This window comes from Oncorhynchus nerka, linkage group LG22 (assembly GCF_034236695.1).
Source record: "Oncorhynchus nerka isolate Pitt River linkage group LG22, Oner_Uvic_2.0, whole genome shotgun sequence".
In the NCBI taxonomy this organism is placed as follows: domain Eukaryota; kingdom Metazoa; phylum Chordata; class Actinopteri; order Salmoniformes; family Salmonidae; genus Oncorhynchus; species Oncorhynchus nerka.
This window is the reverse complement of record NC_088417.1, coordinates 86,128,112-86,144,371: the sequence shown is the minus strand read 5'-3', so window position 1 is coordinate 86,144,371 and position 16,260 is coordinate 86,128,112. Positions and strand designations below refer to the sequence as shown.

The following is a 16,260-nucleotide window of genomic DNA, read 5'->3' as shown; positions in this document are numbered from 1 at the left end:
ACAGCAGTAACCCAGTGGAGGTGTTTCAGAGCCACCAGCAGTAACCCGTGGAGGTGTTTCAGAGCCACCAGCAGTAACCCGTGGTGTTGTTTCAGAGCCACCAGCAGTAACCCGTGGAGGTGTTTCAGAGCCACCAGCAGTAACCCGTGGAGGTGTTTCAGAGCCACCAGTAGTAACCCGTGGAGGTGTTTCAGAGGCTGAGTTGGACCCAAACACACTTATGCTCTCACACTTTTTTAAATATAAAAAAACCACACACACTTTCTCCCTTTTTAAAATGCTTTTGCTGTATGGCTTACCATTTGGCTGAGACCCGTGTCACCAACACCTAAACAATTCAACACAACTTTATTTATCCCCTGGGGGCAAAACAGGACACTTCTGCATTTCCCCGGGCTCTCTCTCCACTCTATCGAGACATGAATCACACTGAGAAATTACCTCTTTGGCACAGTGGATTCCTGCCTGCCTTCAGGGGATCATTGAGGCAGGGCAGTCCGTTAAGGCCCATTGACAGCAACTGGGCTGGGGGACTTGGTCTGTCTTGTTCCTGTGTAATTAATCCTCTCAAAAAGGGGAGAAAATGTGACATGGGGGATCTGTCCTAGTGTAATAACAATGTTGTGGATAGGAATAATACTCTTAAAATAACTAAAATTATGAAAATAAATCAAAGAGAATCAAATCTAAGATAGAGGGGGAACGAGCTGACTTGTCTGAATCTGTTGCAATGAATGACATTGCATTGATTGTCCAAAGATTACAACACTCCATTTTAGATGCAATAATACATCACATTTTCTAATCAATTAAGCCTGCCTCCAGGCTGCAGGGTTTTACTGAACACCACTGAGACTCCCACATCAGATTAAATTAACCTCCACTCTGCATATTTCTCTCTACCCTTCTCTTTCTTTCTCTCTCTACCTTTACCCCATTTTCATGACTCTCTCTCTCTCCCCTCTTTTTCCTTTCTCACTCCTTCTCTCTCCATGCCCACCACATTCCTTTGGAACTGTACGTCACATAGGGCGTCTCTGTATTCCAGCACGCCCGTCCCCCTCTCCCCGAGCCACGAGGCCCGGCCAACTGACAGTTACAATCACCACCCAACAGATCCAACCCCCCTTTACCCCCGTTTTTCGCGTTTTGCGCCCACGACTGCCTTCTCAGTCCGTCAAGAGAAATGTCAATGGTCGCCCATCATTTTCAGTACAAGGCCTGTACATCCTGAAAAACATATATACAAGTTCCCCTGCACCTTCCCAACTTGTCCTGTTCGAACGAGCTGCCTCACAAAGGATTTGCCGACGTTCGGGAATTCCGCCTTTCATTCCCTTTTTAGAACCGGATAGGCCCCGCCCCTTTCTCAATTTGTCAACACAAAGGGATTTGACAACATTGTAAACGGACCGCCCACCATGCCCAAATAAGGTCCATTTGCCCATACACGGCACACAATCGATTCTAGCGTAACCTTTTCCCTTCCTTATCCAGTTTATATGGTACGTTGACTTCCGCCGTCGATGTTAAAGCAGTGCTATCATGGCGGAGCGCGTTCAGCAGCCCCCAGCCAAACGGCTCTGCTGTAGACCGGGTTATAACACGAATTGTAGACAGGGACAACGGGCCGGGGGTACGTTATGTGGCGGTTCGGGTGCGGCCCAAGGCGGGTCGAGCAAAACCCAGACCCCGGAGTCTCTGTTGGACATCTCGGCCCGGAAAGTGGCTGAGAAGTGGCCGTTTCAACGGGTAGAGGAGCGCTTCGAACGGATCCCGGAGCCCGTACAGAGACGGATCGTTTACTGGTCTTTCCCAAGGAGTGAACGGGAGATCTGCATGTATTCTTCGTTCAGTACAGGGGGAGAGGAGAGTGGAACTAGCGGGGAAAATATTGATGAGACGCGGCTGCCTTTCAGACGAGGCATCGCTCTGTTGGAGAGCGGCTGTGTGGACAACGTATTGCAAGTCGGTGAGTAGAAGGACCCAAGTGGATGAAAAATAACATTTTATTTTTGGTCAAAACTAGAACACGAAACAACATGGGTTGAAATATACTACTAAAGCAGCGAGAAACGAAAAAGGAAGTGTGTTGAATTAGGTTTGAACAAAGGGGATTGAGGCGACAAAAGGGGGAGGGTTAAATCGCCGAGCTGCGTTGGCGCTGTGTGTTGGCTATATGATGGTCCTTTTTACAAAAATCCTAATTCTATTTTTCTAACAGTATTGGTTATTATAATACAGTTGGCTATGTCTATGTACCATAATACATGTGCTATGCTTTAAGTGATTTTTTTGTTTGTTTGCTTGGTTGAAAAATAGCGTAACCATTACGGAAGTAGATGGGGGATTTAATAAATGTGACCATATACTTGACTCGCATTCTAACATTTTCATGTTTTCATTTAGCCTGCCACAAATAGGCTAATAGTCTATTTTCATACTTTGAACTGAAAAAGGCGATGCTTTTCTGGGCAGTGAGTGTGTCGCGTAATACGGTTCAGGGCTGAACCTTGTCAACTGTGTTTATTTTCCGAAGTGAAAGGCATGGGGGAGGTTTTCTGGTTTAACCAGCTAGAACATAGCTCTCAGCTGAATTGACAGTTATTTCTACGTACGTGCCATCCTATTTCTTCACTAGAAATATGTAGACGAAAACGATTACAGACGATTATGTTATGCAATCAAATCATATTATATTTGAGTAACTGAGAAATAGCCGTTTTGGTAACACAGCTTTGACCGAGGATCGTATTTTAGCCTACCCAGTGCGCATATTGAACAGCCGTGAGGCATTCCCTTTGAAAGCCTTGGTACTTTGTTCCCATTTTCATGTTCATTTGTCTTTTCAGCTTTCTGTCACCCTCCAAAAGGAAGGCAAACAAATGCGTATTTTTTATTTATTTTCACTGCTTGTTGAAAAGGAGTGGAAGTAATCGCGATTTAAAGCCACATTGACTATTTTTTTTAATGGACCTTGAGATGCACCAAATTGCTGCTAATTGGGTCAAGTGTGCTTATTTCCGTCATTGTAATAATCATTAGCAGGCCTACCAAAATGTAGCTTGACATACTAATGAACGCACGGTCACGTAATTTACCCCCCTGTCGACCCTGAGATACCTGCGGGGGCTCCCTCCATATTCGAACTCATATGCCACCTTTGTTGTGAGTTCATTAGAGCTCTCCATCCCCCGCCTTTGGAAAGCGTTCAGCGTTCTAATCCCATTACTCTGCGTGGTTAATCTGAATTGTAATACAATATGCAAAAGTAATTTTCTGCATGGCAATCCATCCCTCCCTGTCCCCTCCTCCCTCAACGCAGTGGATCGGCTGGGCTTTGTGCCCTAGCCACAGTGCCAACAGAGCTCCGGGCTGCTGACTATCTAACACATTATACTATAGACCCAGGCCTGTGTCTTTATCTAGTCTATAGGCAGAGCACCGCTACAGCGGGTCTGAAATGGTCACTCTTGATAAAGATGAGCAAATAACTGTATAATATAAATAATTCAAATATTGAGCTCTATTGTATGCTCAAAATCATTTTTAAATTATATTTTTTACTAATACAATTGCTCAGAGAAAAATTTGTTGTAATATTTAGTAAAAAAGTAATATTTTTATTGACTCCCCTGTTTTCAATACATTTTCAATAACACACCTTGAGAGGATAATGGTACTGGCCCTTTTTCTAAAAGATTTGGAAAACACATCCATACAGAATCCTTCCAGATCCTTGATATCCTTCGTCTGCTCTTATGAACTGCCGTCTTTCATCCAAAAATCCACCACCATATTTCACGGTAGGTATGGGGCTCTTTTCTGCTTATGCATTCCAATTTCTACGCCAAACCCAACACAGGTGTGTGTGGCCAAAGAGCTCTATTTTCATTTAATCTGACCAAAGCACTGGTTCCAATCTGTGCAAAATGCCGTTTTAGCAATATCCAGGCGTTTACATTTGTTAGATGACATGAAAATAGAGCTCTTTGACCAATCACACCAGTGTTGGGTTTGATGTTGAAAGTAGAATGCATAAGCAGAAAATAAACTCATACCTACTGTAAAATATGATGGTGGATCTTTGATGTTATGGGGCTATTTAGCTTCCACTGGTCCTGGGGGCTCTTGTTAAGGTCAACGACATCATGAACTTTACCTAGTAACAAGACATTTTAACCGAAGACCTGGTTGCCTCTGCCTGGAGGCTGAAAGTTGTCCGCAAGTGGATTTACCAGCAAGACAATAACTGCAAGCGCTCATCAAAATCGACAAAAATGGTTAATTGGTCTCAACATTTTGCAATGGCCATCTCAGTCTCCAGACTGGAAACCCGTTGAAAACCTGTGGTTTGAATTAAAGAGGGCCGTCCATAAGGCCAGATGGAGGATTTCAAGGATCTGGAAGGGTTCTGTATGGAGGAATGATCTCTCCCAATGTGTTCGTCAACTCCTCAAACATTTTAGAAAAAGGCTCAGTGCCGTTCTCCTCACAAGGGGAGGTATTGAAAGGTATTGGAAACAGAGGTGTCAATTTTTTTAACCCCTACCTTTTTTTGGATAAATGTTTTTGTTTGTTGACTTGTTAAATAAAATCTCTTTCTCTGATAAATTGTATTAGTATATAATATCATTTCTCCCTTTGTGAATACTTTATAGCTCAATATTGAAATGATTTATTTTAGACATTTTTGCTCATCTTTATCAAGGGTATCAATTATTTCCGACCCTGCTGCATATCCTCTAGTCTTTCTGCTCATATTGGGAAAGAAAGAAGATAAATGATTCCTCCTCTATCAAGAGGCTCTCCCATTTCTCCTTATTTTCCACAGGGTTTGCTGCCGATTTTCCGATTTAAAAAAAAAAAAAAAAAATCCTGTCAGAGATGAGCATGCCTCTCTCCTTTGTGTGTGTGTAAGCGTGTGCGTAGGGCTCAATCTGCATGCTAGCAATGGGGAATGACAGCAGAAAAAACCCAGGGAGGGTTTCTTGGCTGCTTGCACCACAGCCTGGAATTTACTGGAAGAATGGAGCCAAGAATTGATAAATAAAACATGCAATCTTCCCACACGTGCTTCAGCAAGAGGGGGAAGAATAGGAGAGGGGGGTTCGTTACAGATCTGTTTGGCACACATGCATATGTACAGTGTGGTATACAGTACACACCCTCTCTACACAGGAAGTACACATACACACACAGTATATGTGACGTGTAGGTTAACAGCCTGCTTAACAACCAAATTATTATTACCTTGTTGACGGTCAAAATCATATGATAATTTTCTTGACACACAACATGTTATGACATGGTCATAACCGTGTCATAATATGTCATAACAGCTGACCAGCTGTTTTTATAATATGGTCATAACACTGACATATAGTTAGACCTGTTTTATTTTATGGCTGGTTATGACATCTACATGAGTGTCAACCTACTACATAAGTGTCAACCTACCACACAAGACAAAACATTCCATTACACCATAGCCTACGTGTCAACAGTATGTTTCTGATATATTTCTATACACAGAACCAATCAAAAGTTTGGTCACACCTACTCATTACTACTCACATTTTTTAAAAATATATATATATTTTTTACTATTTTCTACATTGTAGAATAATAGTGAAGACATCAACTATGAAATAACTCATGGAGTCATGTAGTAACTAAAAAAGTGTTAAACAAATCAAAATATCTTTTATATTTGAGATTCTTCAAAGTGGCCACCCGTTGCCTTGAGGACAGCTTTTCTTCACTCGGTGGTCCAACTCATCCCAAACCATCTCATTTGGTTTGAGGTCGGGTGATTGTGGAGGCCAGGTCATCTGATGCAGCACTCCATCACTCTCCTTCTTGGTCAAATAGCCCTTACACAGCCTGGGTGTGTGTTGGGTCATTGTCCTGTTGAAAAACAAATGATAGTCCCATTAAGCGCAAACCACATGGGAAGGTATATCTCTGCAGAATGCTGTGGTAGCCATGCTGGTTAAGTGTGCCTTGAATTCTACATGAATGAGACAGTCTCACCAGCAAAGCACCATCACACCTCCTCCTCCATGCTTCATGGTGGGAACCAAGCATGCAGGGATCATCCGTTTACCTACTCTGCGTCTCACAAAGACACAGTGATTGGAACCAAAAATCTCAAATTTGGACTCATCAGACCAAATTACAGATTTCCACCGGTCTAATATCCGTTACTCGTGTTTCTTGCCCCAAGCAAGTCTCTTCTTATTATTGGTGTCCTTTAGTATTGGTTTCTTTGCAGCAATTCACCCACAAAAGCCTGACTCATGCAGTCTCCTCTGAACAGTTTATGTTGAGATGTGTCTTTTACTTGAATTCTGAAGCATTTATTTGCGTTGCAGTCTGAGGTGCAGTTAACTCTAATGAACTTATCATCTGCAGCAGAGGTAACTTGATTCCATGTGTTATTTCAAAGTGTTGATGTCTTCACTATTATTCTACAATGTAGAAAATAGTACAAATAAAGAAAACCCTTGAATGAGTAGGTGTGTCCAAACTTCTGACTGGTACTGTGTGTATGAATATATCAGAAATATACTTTTGACATGTAGGCTAATTTGAATAAATGTCCGTTTTTACTTTAGGTGTCATAATCAGTCAAAATAACGCAATATATGTCACAGCAGGTGTAAAAATGTGTCATTACAGTGTTATGACCATGTTGTGTTTGCTATTATGACATGGTTATGACTGTTATGACACTGGGTATTAAGTAAAGTGTTACATATCATATTCCTCAATGTTGTTTTGGATGAAAAACATACAGTTGTTAATGTCTCTGCTGAATTGTCTGTCACTGGCAGGTGTCCCAGTCTGTTTTATCCCAAGGCCAAATTAGAGGCCCTACCTATCTAGCCTGCTCAGGTCCTGCTGATTGGAAAGCTACTTATCTGATAGCCAGCTCATAGTAAACATGTCATGGACATGACTGCCTGGATGAGAGAAACACAGGGCGGTCTATGGCTAGCGCTCCTCTCTCTCACAGGGATCTATCACACACAGGACAGGCTATGGCTAGCGCTCCTCTCTCTCACAGGGATCTATCACACACACACACGCAGGACGGGCTATGGCTGGCGCTCCTCTCTCTCACAGGGATCTATCACACAAACACACACAGGACGGGCTATGGCTAGCGCTCCTCTCTCTCACAGGGATCTATCACACACACACACGCAGGACGGGCTATGGCTAGAGCTCCTCTCTCTCACAGGGATCTATCACACACGCAGGATGGGCTATGGCTGGCACTCCTCTCTCTCACAGGGATCTATCACACACACACGCAGGACGGGCTATGGCTAGCGCTCCTCTCTCTCACAGGGATCTATCACACACGCAGGACGGGCTATGGCTGGCACTCCTCTCTCTCACAGGGATCTATCACACACACGCAGGACGGGCTATGGCTAGCGCTCCTCTCTCTCACAGGGATCTATCACACACACACACACAGGACGGGCTATGGCTAGCGCTCCTCTCTCTCACAGGGATCTATCACACACACACACGCAGGACGGGCTATGGCTAGAGCTCCTCTCTCTCACAGGGATCTATCACACACGCAGGATGGGCTATGGCTGGCACTCCTCTCTCTCACAGGGATCTATCACACACACACGCAGGACGGGCTATGGCTAGCGCTCCTCTCTCTCACAGGGATCTATCACACACGCAGGATGGGCTATGGCTGGCACTCCTCTCTCTCACAGGGATCTATCACACACACACGCAGGACGGGCTATGGCTAGCGCTCCTCTCTCTCACAGGGATCTATCACACACACACACACAGGACGGGCTATGGCTAGCGCTCCTCTCTCTCACAGGGATCTATCACACACACACACACAGGACGGGCTATGGCTAGCGCTCCTCTCTCTCACAGGGATCTATCACACACACACACGCAGGACGGGCTATGGCTAGAGCTCCTCTCTCTCACAGGGATCTATCACACACGCAGGATGGGCTATGGCTGGCACTCCTCTCTCTCACAGGGATCTATCACACACACACGCAGGATGGGCTATGGCTAGCGCTCCTCTCTCTCACAGGGATCTATCACACACGCAGGATGGGCTATGGCTGGCACTCCTCTCTCTCACAGGGATCTATCACACACACACGCAGGACGGGCTATGGCTAGCGCTCCTCTCTCTCACAGGGATCTATCACACACACACACACAGGACGGGCTATGGCTAGCGCTCCTCTTTCTCACAGGGATCTATCACACACACACACAGGACGGGCTATGGCTAGCGCTCCTCTCTCTCACAGGGATCTATCACACACACACACAGGACGGGCTATGGCTAGCGCTCCTCTCTCTCACAGGGATCTATCACACACACACACAGGACGGGCTATGGCTAACGCTCCTCTCTCTCACAGGGATCTATCACACACACACACGCAGGACGGGCTATGGCTAGCGCTCCTCTCTCTCACAGGGATCTATCACACACACACGCAGGACGGGCTATGGCTGGCACTCCTCTCTCTCACAGGGATCTATCACACACACACACACAGGACGGGCTATGTCTAGCGCTCCTCTCTCTCACAGGGATCTATCACACACGCAGGATGGGCTATAGCTGGCACTCCTCTCTCTCACAGGGATCTATCACACACACACGCAGGACGGGCTATGGCTGGCGCTCCTCTCTCTCACAGGGATCTATCACTGCTGTTAGCGGTCTATAAACACTGACACGTTGCAGTGTGTGTGTCTTTCTGTGTGGATAAATACACGTTTCACTGTGCAAGCAGGTGCAGGCAAGGCAGAGTCCTTTTCCATATGGGCATGTGGAATACAGGCAAACGTAGGAAAGTGAAGGGAAATAAATATTAGCCTTTTTTTCCTAACCAATGTCTTAATACGTGCCTACGGTTGTTATTGTTATGCAATGTGTTGTCACCCTCCAATAACTGGTTATAAATGGTGTAGGCCTATTACACGTTTATAACCATGTCTTTCTATTCACAGACGTTATTAATGTCGTGTCTTATGTATCATGCATTCATTACCTCATTGTTAGACGTTACTATTCATTATCCCCTTTATAAATGCATTATCCTGTCCTCTAGCAGCGCGTGTCGTGTCAACATTGATCCAGCTTGTAAAGCAGCTCCTAAACCCCTCCCACGGCACCCCAACGAGGTGAAGTTCAACCCCCCCCCCTCTCCTTTACCTCGGTGACCCCATCTCCCCCCTTCTCTGTCTGTCTGTTTCCATCTGTCTCTGTTCTGAGGTCAGAGTTCGTCAACACGGATCCTATTAGCTGCGAGTGTCTTATTGCTGAGACAGGCCTTTGGAGGATTTGAGTGAGATGTTATGGTGTGTGCTCGTGGATCCATGCATGTGTGTCTGCCTGTACGTGTTGTTTTAGGGGATGGGAGAGATGATATCTTTGATAATCATAACCAGAAGACAGCAAAGGTTTTACTCTCTCTACTGAGGGAAGTCTGAGTGTATTTGTGTCGACCAGAATGTAGGCTGGTGTGAACTGTCGTGTTCTCAGTCATTCACTGACCAGTATCTAGTGTTGACAGGACAGTTTGGCCATTTAACATGACATAACATAACAGATTAATATGCTGCTAGATAAACATACAAGCACCCCAGTATAACCTGATGTCATGTTTGTACAACAACGTTGCCTCTGACCATATGACACTGACCCAGGAAGGAGCATATTGTGGTTGCAACTTAATCCAGAAATGATTGGCATTAAGACTGTCTGCCATAAGATATGTGAGCGACGTAGACCCAGTCTATCATCAGACAGGGAGCTGGGCATGTTTATTTTCTTTGTGTAAGCCCTAGCAGTGTTTAGTGGGCTGAGTTCATTATAACCACGCAGGCCATACACACTGCTAGTCATGCATGACAGAATAGCACACTGCCATTTTAGGCCCAGAAATGGCAGAATATGCATATCAGGGCCAAGGTCTACAGAACCTAGGCTTCACTGCCTAACTCCCTTACTGTTCCTCTGGTCCTCTGAAGTGACTTCATTCCTCTGTCTCCTCTCCTCGTTCTGTACTGATATGAGAGAGTTGAGCAGGGGGAAGACAGCCACGACGGGCTTCCGCCATGTTACTTTCACTTTCTTCCAACGCTTTTCAGACCATTACAGATTAAGTAGAGGACATGATGCAATGGGTTTGTGTGTCAAGTGTTTCTGGAGGCTACTTCTGTATTTAGAGCTTCTGTCACCATTATTCTGGATTTTACAGCCATTTACCGCTATTTACAGCCGTTTACCTCTATTTACAGCCGTTTACCTCTATTTACAGCCACTTACCTCTATTTACAGCCACTTACCTCTATTTACAGCCACTTACCTCTATTTACAGCCGTTTACCTCTATTTACAGCCACTTACCTCTATTTACAGCCACTTACCTCTATTTACAGCCACTTACCTCTATTTACAGCCGTTTACCTCTATTTACAGCCGTTTACCTCTATTTACAGCCGTTTACCTCTATTTACAGCCGTTTACCTCTATTTACAGCCGTTTACCTCTATTTACAGCCACTTACCTCTATTTACAGCCACTTACCTCTATTTACATCCACTTACCTCTATTTACATCCACTTACCTCTATTTACATCCACTTACCTCTATTTACATCCACTTACCTCTATTTACAGCCACTTACCTCTATTTACAGCCATCTATTTACAGCCGTTTACCTCTATTTATAGCCGTTTACCTCCTTTTAAAGCTATTTCTGTTTAACGTAGGCTAACTTCATTACAACATCACTGACATTAGTGTTACCAAGGTTTTCACCATGAGAATGCAGAGTGCAGAATTGAATACTTGGCATGGGGCTGTTGTTGTAGAGACTCCAGGGGCACTGGGCTGAGGGGAGGAAGACGGTATACTTAAGGGTAAGTCAGTATCAAAGCCTGAGCTCTTAGCTGGTCGTCTACTCATGTTTTAGACACATGAAGGAGGAGGAGCGCAGGAGAGTGATAGAGCAAGTCTTCTTCCTCATTACAGGTGCATCCTGCTGGTCAGTGGTTGGAGCTGAGGGCTGTGGTCTGGTCCTGGCGTGGGGATGGCAGAGTGTCACCACACAGTCAAATCTCACCCTGCCTCAGATCAGACTCTCACACAGGGCTTTGATGTCCCTCCCTCTGCTACAAGCATTTACAACCAGACTACTGCGCAGGACACTACTTCTGGCTACGTTCACTAGTGTACCAGAGGGCCGGGGATTTTTTCCAGACAAAGCAAGTGTAAAGGTTGTGTGAAGGACGGCAGAACAGGCCTGACATGATCTCCAGCTACCAGATGGGTGTTCAGGGTAATAATGGTAGGATAATGACACGTTGTGTAATAATAACACATTCATAACCTCCATTGTCGCTCAGTAAGACCAATGTTGGCCTTTCCCCTCCTATCATCATGGTCTCAGTTACACACACACACACACACATGATTTATTATATTTCTATATCTATATCTATATTCACACACTCCTTGACCCGTGTGCTTTGAAGTGTCAGATGGTGAAGGTTCATATGTATTCTCTATAAAACATAGGGTCTGTACATATGGTACAGCCGGTTAGGGTTTACACACCAGACAATGCCTTATGGGGTGGCTGGCTAGGCTTTATAGACTCATGTCTGTTATGTGAGAGAAGTGGCCCAGCCTGTTGGTGAATTCCACTGTGGTAGAGGGGGGAGTTTGATTCTGAAGTGATGGTGTTGAACACGAACAATAGAGTTGTACCAAATAGAATGTTTGTTTACTGACGCTAATTGTAACACTGACTCACTGCAGTGCAGGTGAAACCCCAAGGCCCTAGCAGATTTAGGCACTGGTTTTACTGCTGGCTATCTCATCTGCAATCCTCAATCCAATCTATGTTCCGGCGTTCTCCTGAACGATCGCGGGCACTCACTCACTCACTCACTCACTCACTCACACTCTGTCTCTCTACTGGGCTCGATGTTGTTTATCAGTATGTCTTAAGGTGAACGCACCAATTTGTAAGTCGCTCTGGATAAGAGCGTCTGCTAAATGACTTAAATGTAAATGTAAATGTAGTATAAAAGTGAAAGCAAATGTTGACTTTTTCTGCCTCACATTATCCATTTTTATTGGAGCTGCAGTATGGTTAGGCAGTGAACCAAGGCAGAACTGCACCACACAGAGGGCATCATACACATTATAGCAGAGGAGTCCAGATCTGTACAGCCTTCATGAATATGAAGCGTTTTCGAGATTTCAGAGTTAGTCTGACATACTTTATCAATAGGCGGAGGTGGGGATGTAGGCCTGTTTTAGACTTTCTTAGTATGATGTACAGATTGGTAAATATTTCATAAGATTGTAAAATGTATTGTAGTATTGTAGTGGTTCTGCAGTAGTGGTAGTTGGAGAGGGAGGTTGAAAACTAAAAAGGTATGGTGAAGGGTGGGAAGAGAGGTATCTGTGGTAGAGGTGAAATGTTTCCTCTGGTGCCATTTCTCATGTCCCGTGTGTAAATCCTGTGTAGTTTTCCTGTTCTAAGTCCTGGAGTTCTGCCTGGGTATTTCTCATGTCTCGTGTGTAAATCCTGTGTAGTTTTCCTGTTCTAAGTCCTGGAGTTCTGCCTGGGTATTTCTCATGTCTCGTGTGTAAATCCTGTGTAGTTTTCCTGCTGTTTTAAGTCCTGGAGTTCTGCCTGGGTATTTCTCATGTCTCGTGTGTAAATCCTGTGTAGTTTTCCTGCTGTTTTAAGTCCTGGAGTTCTGCCTGGGCATTTCTCAGCTCCGTGCGGCTGAAATTCCCAAACTACATAATTTACCCCTGGATTCAGGAGGAAAAATACAGACATGAGCAAAAGTAGACTCTCTCTCACACACACACACACACACACACACACACACACACACACACATTATTGTTGTTACATTGTCCAGAAGGAACCTGCTAGAAGCATTTTGTTGGACGATGTACACCATGCATATCCCGTACATACGACTAATGAAACTTGAAACACAAACGGCCACATACCCCAATTTGGCTTTATCGTTCTTCTTATCAGCCGTACAGACCTCATCTATCTCACACACACACACACACACACACACACACACACACACACACACAGTGGCCTCCCTTAAGTGTCGGTAGAGGATTATTTGTACCCATAGAGCTCTGATCAAGTCAAAGCCTGCTGCTCCCAAAGCATCATGGGATTACTGTTGCTCAGCGCAACACCCAACTAAACTCTGGCAGCATGGAACTATTAGGCTACGGAACCAGTCCCCTGAGCCAACAACTACCTGCCTGCCTGTAACATTCCAAACACACCATGCTTGACACTTCTAGAACATTCTAACACCCAAAACACACTGCTTTGCTACTTGCCATGTTTCCTAAATCTTCTTTCCTCCAGTGGGTCAGATAAAGGCAGCGGAGAGGCCTAGCGTGTCCAAGGGTCTTTAGAAGACGGAGAATACCTCGTCTACAGATGAGCTGTACGTACCTTTCTTAATGAGGTGTCAGACAGACCCACACATTTCCCCCACCTCTTCTCCTCGCCTGTCCCATCTCGGAATAGAAATGGTGTTGGCATGTTGAGGTGCCAGAGCTCAACTTCACTGTGTGTATCTGTGCCACACTGGTTGTCCGTCACACACGTCAGGGTGTCAGCCGTATGCTCTGCGTGTTTAGCCAGCATCCTGGGGAAGGGACAGGGATGGCCAGACAGGATGGTAGGTACTAGGTAGGCGCCCAGGGTAATACCCTGCGTTTGGACCTTGGCCTGCTCTCTGTTTTATAGAACACTTGTGCTGAACCTGTAGAGAGACGTAATGGGCTGTGTGTGTTCTCACTGACCTTCTGAACCCCCAGTCACCTATTATCAGGCATGTGCTGCTTCCTGCTTTAACGCACCACTTCCTTCAGGGATTCTCTGGGTTGGGTTACATTCCCCCTCTCCCCTCTCTCTCCTGTTCTCTCTCTCTCTCTCCTGTTCTCTCTCTCCCCTATCCCGCTCTCTCCCATATCCCGCTCTCTCCCATATCCCACTCTCTCTCCTGTTCTCTCTCTCCTCCCTCTCCCCTATCCTGCTCTCTCCCCTATCCTGCTCTCTCTCCTCTCCCTCTCCCCTACCCCGCTCTCTCCCATATCCTGCTCTCTCTCCTGTTGTCTCTCCCACTCTCTCCTCTTTCTCCCCTATCCTGCTCTCTCCCCTATCCTGCTCTCTCTCCTCTCCCTCTCCCCTACCCCACTCTCTCCCATATCCCGCTCTCTCTCCTGTTCTCTCTCCCGCTCTCTCTCCTCCCTCTCCCCTATCCTGCTCTCTCCCCTATCCTGCTCTCTCTCCTCTCCCTCTCCCCTACCCTGCTCTCTCCCATATCCTGCTCTCTCTCCTGTTGTCTCTCTCCTCTTTCTCCCCTATCCTGCTCTCTCCCCTATCCTGCTCTCTCTCTCCTGTTCTCTCTCCCGCTCTCTCCTCTCTCTCCTGTTCTCTCTCCCGCTCTCTCTCCTCTCTCTCTCCCCTATCCTGCTCTCTCTCTCCTGTTCTGTCTCCCGCTCTCTCTCCTGTTCTGTCTTCTCCCTCTCCCCTATCCTGCTCTCTCCTGTTCTCTCCCCTATCCTGCTCTCTCCCCTGCTCTCTCTCTCTCTCCCTCTCCCCTATCCTGCTCTCTCCCCTATCCTGCTCTCTCTCCTCTCCCTCTCCCCTACCCCACTCTCTCCCATATCCCGCTCTCTCTCCTGTTCTCTCTCCCGCTCTCTCTCCTCCCTCTCCCCTATCCTGCTCTCTCCCTATCCTGCTCTCTCTCCTCTCCCTCTCCCCTACCCTGCTCTCTCCCATATCCTGCTCTCTCTCCTGTTGTCTCTCTCCTCTTTCTCCCCTATCCTGCTCTCTCCCCTATCCTGCTCTCTCTCTCCTGTTCTCTCTCCCGCTCTCTCCTCTCTCTCCTGTTCTCTCTCCCGCTCTCTCTCTCTCTCTCTCTCTCCCTATCCTGCTCTCTCTCTCCTGTTCTGTCTCCCCGCTCTCTCTCCTGTTCTGTCTTCTCCCTCTCCCTATCCTGCTCTCTCCTGTTCTCTCCCCTATCCTGCTCTCTCCCTGCTCTCTCTCTCTCTCCCTCTCCCCTATCCTGCTCTCTCCCCTATCCTGCTCTCTCTCCTCTCCCTCTCCCCTACCCCACTCTCTCCCATATCCCGCTCTCTCTCCTGTTCTCTCTCCCGCTCTCTCTCCTCCCTCTCCCCTATCCTGCTCTCTCCCCTATCCTGCTCTCTCTCCTCTCCCTCTCCCCTACCCTGCTCTCTCCCATATCCTGCTCTCTCTCCTGTTGTCTCTCTCCTCTTTCTCCCCTATCCTGCTCTCTCCCCTATCCTGCTCTCTCTCTCCTGTTCTCTCTCCCGCTCTCTCCTCTCTCTCCTGTTCTCTCTCCCGCTCTCTCTCCTCTCTCTCTCCCCTATCCTGCTCTCTCTCTCCTGTTCTGTCTCCCGCTCTCTCTCCTGTTCTGTCTTCTCCCTCTCCCCTATCCTGCTCTCTCCTGTTCTCTCCCCTATCCTGCTCTCTCCCCTGCTCTCTCTCTCTCTCCCTCTCCCCTATCCTGCTCTCTCCCCTATCCTGCTCTCTCCCATATCCCGCTCTCTCTCCTGTTCTCTCTCCTATCCTGCTCTCTCTCCTATCCTGCTCTCTCCTGTTCTCTCTCTCTCCCTCTCCCCTATCTTGCTTTCTCCTGTTCTCTCTCTCTCTTTCTCTCCCCCCTCTCTGTGTCTGACTAATGACGGACAAATTAGAGATTTGGGGCTTTAGTGGCCCCTCTGGTTACCATAGCAGCCAGACTACTAACACACACACCCCCTCTGGGTCCTACACAGGCTCACACATGCCCTACCTGGCTTTCCTGTGTTTTGTGTGAACGCGTACTCTCTGTGTGTGTGATGGCCAAATCCAACGGAACGAACGAAGCAGAGAAAACCAGACCAGCCTGAAGGGAAACTGGTTCACTGGTACACAGTGAGGGGGAGGGAAATGGAGAGTAGGGGAAAGTTCAGAGAGTCAGGGAGGGGCAAGCGTATCAGTAGGTGTGTGTGCTGAGTAAAGCAGCGAGGAGCTGCTGATTGTACAGACCAGACAAGCAGGGCTGCAGCCTATGGCCCTGACAAATACACACACACAGTTGAAGCGGTTATTCTTAGTCACACTCAAAAGCCACAGAGGATTTCCACGTCTGCTGTCTGTTA

At 46.6% G+C, this 16,260-nt stretch overlaps 1 protein-coding gene across 1 annotated transcript in view; it reads left to right on the top strand.

The window, feature by feature from the left end:
* The first annotated feature begins 1,510 nt into the window (after positions 1-1,510).
* Positions 1,511-16,260, top strand: part of LOC115117191 (zinc finger SWIM domain-containing protein 6) — a 93,691-nt gene continuing 78,941 nt past the window's right edge. Inside the window, exon 1 of the mRNA XM_065007522.1 lies at positions 1,511-1,972. Within this exon, the coding sequence (XP_064863594.1) occupies positions 1,546-1,972 (427 nt within the window). The 5' untranslated portion in view covers positions 1,511-1,545. The remainder of the gene's footprint in view (positions 1,973-16,260) is intronic.